Here is an 8,035-nt window from a genome sequence, read left to right as displayed (position 1 = left end):
TTTGGTTCTGAAGCATAGTGGAACCCGACACATTTACCCCACCTTGTGATGGTAATGAATTGATGTTGGTTTGTTGAGGAGTACTACCAGCTTTTTGTTGAAGGGAGCTCACTGGAACCTGTTGCAGAGAGTTCACGGAATTTCCTTGTCCAGAATCTAAATTAGTACTAGGTTGAATTGAATTCAACATATTTTGTTGTCCTGTTGGTAAACCAGACATAGAGTTGTGCTGCAAACTCGCAATATTGTTCTGCTGTATTGTTGCTGCAGAACCCTGTAAATTTGATGGCTGCAACTGAGAGTTCATTTGGTTTTCATGAGACTGTACTGGAGTAACTTGAGATTGTGACTGTTGCATGGAGGGAACATGAGTTGGGGGAAGCTGTCCTGGTTGCAGTGAAGACCCGCTTCTCCTAGGCCTAATTGAATTTATGAGATTTACGATCTGCTTCTCATATGATCCTAATTTTTCCCTGAAACTAGGCAAAATGCTGTTCTTCGGAATCTGTAGGATTGCTATCATGCGTTCCAACATCATTTTATATGCCCTCAGTTTTTCAATCTGATCTGACTTTGGTTGTTGAGGATTAGAATCATGCTGATAAATAAAAGTGGAAATTGGATTAAAGAGAGTAAATTATGGCATTTAACGCAACAGGTGTTCGACAAACTTGTTATTATGATTTACGAAGAATTTAACACCGATCATTGTACTTTATTTCTATGAATAAATCCTCTGGGTTACTGAAATCATAAGTATTGAATGCTTTTAGGTTCCAAAGATATATTAACAGCTTCTCCTCTGTTATCTAACATTTTAAATTTCTATTCTTGCATCACCCATAAATTATTAGCAAACACAGGAATAAAGCATTTTATTCCAGAATGGAGTTAAGGCTTTATTCCATTTGCTGCCAAGAACAGGCTGCAGATTTTAGTGTTTACCACCATTATTGGAACGGAAATCCCGTTTTATCAATGAATTCATTTAAAAATGGCTAGTCAAAACTTAAAATTGAATCGTGAACATACCTGCTGAAGTCTCAGAGAAATTTTCTGGCACATTTCATTCATATCTGGCAAATAGTTTTCTTTCATAGTTTGCATCTGTAGATTGAAACGGACAAAATCAAATAATCAAGACATTAGTAACCTTGAAACCCCTTATAAAGAACATCTATATCACTGCTGCATTAACTCTTCTAGAGATGATACAAGAGGTTTTTTTCGGTTCTGGTTTTATCTTTCCCTATTATTGTTAGGTATAAAAAATTGCAAGTTTCACTTTCATGCTTAAATTGACATGATGTCTAAAGTTAACAGTGACACCAACTTTTACTGAAGCAATGCAAAACATATAAACATGGCATCAGAATCAGACTAATTATTAGACACTATTTGAATGGAAGGATGGCATATTAACTAACAGAGGACAAAGGGGTGGTAATAAAAACAAATAACTTAGACATAGAACTGAATTTATTATCTGTGGTCAAACAACAGATGTTTTTATAGTTGCACAGCATGAGATTTCAAATATCATGCTAAAGATGTTTTTCGACGAATGAGATGTTGAACGCAAAAATCGGCATCTCATTGAAACCACACGAACCTTATTTCTCCATGGTAATGTTCCATTCCATTTTGGGGGGATGCAGTCTTAACAGCATGTTACCTTATCAACCGCATGCCATCTGATGACAATATCCCTCATTCGGTCATGTTTCCCCATACCCCTCTTCACCCATTACAACCTTGTGTCTTTGTTTCCATGTGTTTTGCTCACAATTTATCTCCTAGTTTGGACAAACTGTCAGCTCGATCACTCAAGTGTGTCTTTCTCGGATATCATTGGTCCCAAACAGGATATTGTTGTCATTCTCCTACACTACACCGATACGTTACATCAATTGATGTTACGTATTTCGAGTCTGTACCATATTTTGAACCAACCCATATAGCTATTGAGCCCCATCAGAATATTAATCCCGAACCTCCTCAAGTAGTTATCCCTATTCAGCCCACTCTTATTCCTATCGAACCTGTCGAGTCTGCCTCCCAACCTGCACGACCACTACAAACATATCATCGTCGTTGTCCACCCTTTGTTGTGCCTGTTCCTGTTTCCATTACAGACTCTCCTCCGACGCCACCACCGAATCCGGCCCTACCACCTGAGCATGACCTTCCCGTTGCTCTTCATAAGAATATTCCCACAACACGTAATCCATCTCCTCATTATATTGATTTGTGTTATCATCTTCTTTCTCCCTTGCATTACACTTGTTTGCCTTCTTTGCCTTATGTTTCTATTCCTAAATCTATAGGTGAAGCATTATCCCACCCTGAGTGGAGGCAAGCAATGCTTGATGAGATGTGTGCTTTACAAAGCAGTGGTACTTGGAAACTGGTCCTTTTACCTCAAGAGAAGTCTTTAGTTGGTTGTCATTGACTCTATACAGTGAAGGTTGGCCCTGATAGTAAGATTCATCGATTTAAGGCTCGTTTGGTAGCCAAGGGATATACTCAGATTTTTGAATTGGATTACAGCGATACCTTCTCACATGTTGCCAAAATGGCATCAGTCAGACTGTTTTTCTCCATTGCAGCAATTCGACATTAGTCTCTCCATCAACTTGACATTAAAAATGTTTTTTTGCACGGTGATCTTGAAGAGGAAGTTTATATGGAGCAACCACCAGGGTTTGTTGCTCAGGGGGAGTTTTTCACCATGGTTTGTCGGCTACACAGGTCCTTTTATGGTCTTAAACAGTCTCCTAGAGCTTGGTTTGACAGATTCAACTGGTAGTACAAGAGTTTGGTATGATTCGTAGTTAAGCCGTCACCTTGTATTTTATTGTCACTCAGCCCAAGGGTGCATCTATCTTATTATTTATGTAGATGACATTGTCATAACTGGTAGTGATCAACAAGGAATACTCCAATTGAAACAACATTTTTCTAATCAGTTAGACTAAAGACCTCGGTAAAATCCGTTATTTTTTGAATTTTGAGGTAGCCCAATGCAATGATGACCTTGTAAAGTCACCAAGAAAATATGTTATGGATATTTTAGAAGAAAAAGGTCTATTAAATGTCAAGCCAGTTGATACTCCTATGGATCCAAATGTCAAACTCCTACCTAATCAGGGGAGCCTCTATCAGATTCAGGAAGATATAGAAGATTGGTTGGAAAATTAAACTATCTCACAGTCACCTGTCCTGACATTTCATTTGTTGTCAGTGTGGTAAGCCAATTCTTAAATTCTCCTTGTCAAGAACATATGGATGTTGTAATTCGGATTCTTAAATACATCAAAAGCACACCTGAAAAAGGTCTCATTTATGAAGATAGAGGACATACTCAAATAGTTGGTTACTCGATGCTAATTGAGCAAACTCACCCATTGATAGATGATCCACGTCTGGGTATTGTGTACTTGTCGGAGGAAATTTAATATCTTGGAAGAGCAAGAAACAAAATGTTGTTACAAGATCCAGCATTGAGGCATAATACAGGGCCATGACACTAGTAACATGTGAACTCATCTTATTGAAACAGTTACTAAAATAACTTAACTTCAATTTGAAGAGGTCAACCCAATGACACTACTATGTGATAATCAAGTTGCATTGCACATTGCCTCAAATCCTGTTTTTCATGAGAGGACCAAACATATTGAGATAGACTGATGTTATGTTAGAGAAAAGGTTGAATCGGGCGACATCATCACTAGCTTTGTCAATTCTAATGATCAGTTGACAGATGTTTTTACAAAGTCATTGCAAGGTCCTAGAATTAGTTATATATGTAACAAGCTGAGTGAATTTGATCTATATGCTTCAGCTTGAGGGGGAGTGTTGAAAATAAAATATTAGTATGTAAATAAAAAGAAAGTCTATAAGTATTCCTATCGTCTGTAAATATTCCTGTCATTGAGTATTTATCACATAAAATCTATATAAAGAGCTTCCGCTGCGTAGTTTAAACACACGGGTTATTCAACATGTCTCTCAATATTTTCTTCTCATTCAACAACAATCATAAATCATTCATTCAAACATTGCACAAAATGGATAAAAGGTTTCAGACCTATTATGAAAAGAACAACTTCATGAATTTTCCCAAAAGCAAAAGAGTTCATACTTGCCTAATTTCTCGTGTTCTTGCAAGACATCAGTGAGGAAATAAAAGTGATACGAGAAAAATATCTTAGTACCTTTTGATAAACTTCTTCTTGCCAATCAACCCCACTTGGTTGTCCAGTCTGTGTTGTAGAATCCACAGAAGCTAACAACAAATACGATATGAAAGACACATGAACATACGAAGCTAAGAAAATACATGAGTATGATAGCAGGTTAATAATCAAAAGTGTCTGCATAAAGTATGATACACCATATTCTGTCTCTTCTTCCTATTTCACTTTATCACTTGGTCCAGTTCTACCAGAGTGCTTTGCATTTGCTAATAAAGCCATTGACTGATAAGGAAAATGATGACAGAGCAAAATAAATACATGGATGCAAGTACATACTTGTTGATGTTTCTGGAAGAGCTCTTTGAGATTGGTATAATTGTTTTTGCTGATCAAGAACACTTTGCTGTTGAAGTAAGGACCCTGATGCTTGAAGTTTTTGCTGCATATCTCGTTGCAAGGTATTTGGCTGCTGTTGCAAACCCAGTTGCTGTTGCATCTGCGTAGGCTGATTGTGAATCTGCGACATTAACTGCTGCTGTGAAGCCTGTGGCTGGGACTGCTGCAAGTGAGACGGCAACAACTTTGATGCATTTTGTTGTAATTGTTGCTGCATTGAAACCTTTGATTGTTGCAGCATGTGTGCAGAATGATGGCTTGTTTGGATGCCTTGGTTGCCAGACTCTGTTCCAAATAGTTGTTGCTGCTGTTGCGACCCTGGTACATTATTTCCCAACTGTTGTTGATGTATATTTGTTAGATTGTTTTGCTGATTCATTAACTGCTGCCGCTGTTGCAGATTCATGAGATTATTCTGCTGAGAAAGCAACCTCTGGGATTTCTGTGTATCCCCAACATTGTTCTGTTGCCCAAGCAACTGAGCATGTGGCCCATTCGTTGCATTTGACTGAGTCCCCACAAGCTGTTGCTGCTGCTGTTGTTGAGCCATTGGTGTTTGTTGCTGATGAGCAATAGAATTCTGTTGCTGTAACTGTTGCTGCCGAATAATTTGGGAATGTTGCTGAAGCCTGGACTGTGTTGACTGTTGAACATTGTTAGACTGCTGATTCTGCGGGAGACTAGATAGAGATGATTGCAACATTGAAGGCTGCATAACAGATTGCTGAGATGATTGCAACTGATTTGGTTGCAGAAGATTCTGCTGTTGCTGCTGCTGCTGCATCTGAGACATCTGAAACTTTTGCTTCAGAAGCTGCTGTGGATAAAGAATATGTTGTTGATTCTGTGATTGCTGTTGCTGTTGGGGAACAACCTGTTGCCTTCCTGGCATTTGTCTCTGAGAACCAGAAAACATACTTTGTACATTGGAATTATGGCCAATAGTGTTCCCTGCGGAATTCTGCCCAGGTTGTGTGTTGGAATTTTGGTTAATATTCTGACCAGAATTCTGCGATAAACTGGATACCGAGGGCAGGTTAGGTTGAGGTGCAACATTATTTTGAATGGTCTGAGATAGAAGCTGCTGACGAGGCTGGTGCTGACTAGGCAAAGGATTAGGATGTTGCTGACCTTGATTAAGAGCTTGAGACTGTAAAACAAATCCTGTGAAAAAAATTGTTTTCACAAGTGAGAAGGGAAAAGAAAAATAAAATACAAAACACTAGAATACAGTTACTTTATTTATTAATAGGATACTGGAATAATAAGAAATTAAATTCATCAAACATCAGAAAAAATATTCTTTAATGGCTTAGATATATAATTCAGAAATCATGCCAAGTAAAATAAGGAACTTTAACTGGATCTCATTTTTATTCATTATTTTTATCTAATTCTCAAGAATTAGAGTAAAAATATATTTATTGAATTGAATATATGTTGGCAATACATCAGATATATATATATATACTAGATTACTAAACAACCAAATCCTATTAGTACTTATATATAACTAAATCCCTATTAGTACTCATATATAACTAAATCCCTATTAGTACTCATATATAACTAAATTCTTAGTAGTACTCTTATTCAACTGAATCTCTATACTTGAGGGATATTAAATAGAAACAGATTTTGACACTAATCAATACTCAAAGTTGGCACATACACATATTCAGTTGATGAAATAACATTATGTGTGTCGTTTGAATTTTTTTCCCACCGATTTAAGCAGAAATTATCTCAAAAAATAGACAAAGGGATACAATATAGCATTATTTAATCATGCAGAGAATGTGTGATACTAGTAAGCAGACAAACATGAAAAATTCAGAAAATCAGAATGATTACTCCAATAGATAATTCTATTTAACTTCCAGCAAACATTCAACAGAGTTGCCAGATGGCAACTCTCAAGCTTAAGTTAGATAGAAGGATCTATTAGAGTAATGACAAGTTTAGGTAATAAATGAGGCTACTTTCAGTTTGCACTGGTACTTTACAAATGCCCCAAAGTTTAAGGGATCTAAATAAACATTTCTCAATACTTAAATACATAAATAATTAAATAGGTTTTGCCAATTTTGGTACCACATCCAAAAACAATCACCATATCCCTAGATAATAAATTTTTACCTTGATCGGGCGGTTTGTTGCTAGGACCACCTTCATTTGAAGGCATATTGTTGGCAATGGAGCTTTGAGATTTAGTCTCCATCGTAAGCATTTTCATAGATATTTTCCGTAGATAATCAGACTGAAAAGAAGGAACACCAGAACTGAGTTAAACAATCAATGCTCGACATAGTTGCATTGCATGAGTAACCATAAATGAAAATGGAGGCTCCACAATACTCATAATGAGCGTACCTGGCTTGTTGCGGCAGTAAAAATCTTCTCTTCAAACCTTTGAGCAATCTTCCAAAGTTCAAGTAATCCCTCAGAACCAGAAACGGGAAGATGTTTTTTTAATGTGTCCATTCTACAAACAAAAAGCAATCCGTTCATCATATTTAGATAATGCAAGTGACACAGATGCTATGGATTGAAACTGAATCTTACATTTTGTTGACAATTCTTTGGCGTGAATCAGGTTGCAATTGAGCTCTCCACTCACTTGTGTCAATAGTGGGTTCAGTACCCGGATTAGGTCTCCAATTATTGGAATCCATCAAATGTGAATTATCTGAAGCACCAGAAAATGAACAATCCAATCAAGTCGGATTCTAAAAAGAAACTGATGAAGGAGAAATATATATGTACACGAGACAGAAGAAACTAACATCATAGGACCCTCTATAACAGGAATATGTATAAATTATCTACAATGTGACAAATATTAAATTTTAATAAATTTTATTCCCAACAGCACTGAGTTATTAAAGTGACATGCTAGTGTTAAAGGTCAAAACAATCCAACAATGGTGTCATCAAGTTACAACTCGCACTTCATTCAAAAAAGACGAAAACCTAGATTTGAAAATGTTGACATAAAGATAACTCCAAAACCAAGACTAGCATCATGGTATTCAATTCTTTTGTCAAATATATAGACATTTATTTATTCCAAAATATTCCTACAGAGAACAAAATCATAACCGATTTCTCTCCATGCTGTACCATAACAAATTCATTCTCATCTGAGGTAACATTCAATCTAACAACTGTGTCATCAAGTTACAACTCACACTTCATTAAAAAAATCCGAAAAACCTAGATTTCAAAAACTCGAGATAAAGACAATTCCAAAACCAAGAACAGCATCATAGCATTCAATTATTTGGTCAAATACATTAAATAAATATTCCTACAAAAGACAAAATGATAGTTAATTTCCCTCCATGCTGTACCATAACATATCCACTCTCATCTCACGTAACAAATTCAACATAATAACTGTGTCATCAAGTTTCAACTCGCACTTCATGCAAACA

At 36.5% G+C, this 8,035-nt stretch overlaps 1 protein-coding gene across 1 annotated transcript in view; it reads right to left on the bottom strand.

The window, feature by feature from the left end:
• The window catches only part of LOC101506124 (mediator of RNA polymerase II transcription subunit 15a-like), a 13,033-nt gene that overhangs the window by 3,677 nt on the left and 1,321 nt on the right, over positions 1–8,035 (bottom strand). Inside the window, exons 2-8 of the mRNA XM_073370547.1 lie at positions 7,164–7,287; positions 6,972–7,083; positions 6,738–6,858; positions 4,539–5,762; positions 4,221–4,291; positions 1,033–1,107; positions 338–598 (exon numbers count right to left, since the gene is read on the bottom strand). Of these exons, the coding sequence (XP_073226648.1) occupies positions 338–598; positions 1,033–1,107; positions 4,221–4,291; positions 4,539–5,762; positions 6,738–6,858; positions 6,972–7,083; positions 7,164–7,273 (1,974 nt within the window). The 5' untranslated portion in view covers positions 7,274–7,287. The remainder of the gene's footprint in view (positions 1–337; positions 599–1,032; positions 1,108–4,220; positions 4,292–4,538; positions 5,763–6,737; positions 6,859–6,971; positions 7,084–7,163; positions 7,288–8,035) is intronic.

This window comes from Cicer arietinum, chromosome 6, assembly GCF_000331145.2.
Source record: "Cicer arietinum cultivar CDC Frontier isolate Library 1 chromosome 6, Cicar.CDCFrontier_v2.0, whole genome shotgun sequence".
In the NCBI taxonomy this organism is placed as follows: domain Eukaryota; kingdom Viridiplantae; phylum Streptophyta; class Magnoliopsida; order Fabales; family Fabaceae; genus Cicer; species Cicer arietinum.
This window is presented reverse-complemented; position numbering and strand designations above follow the sequence as displayed.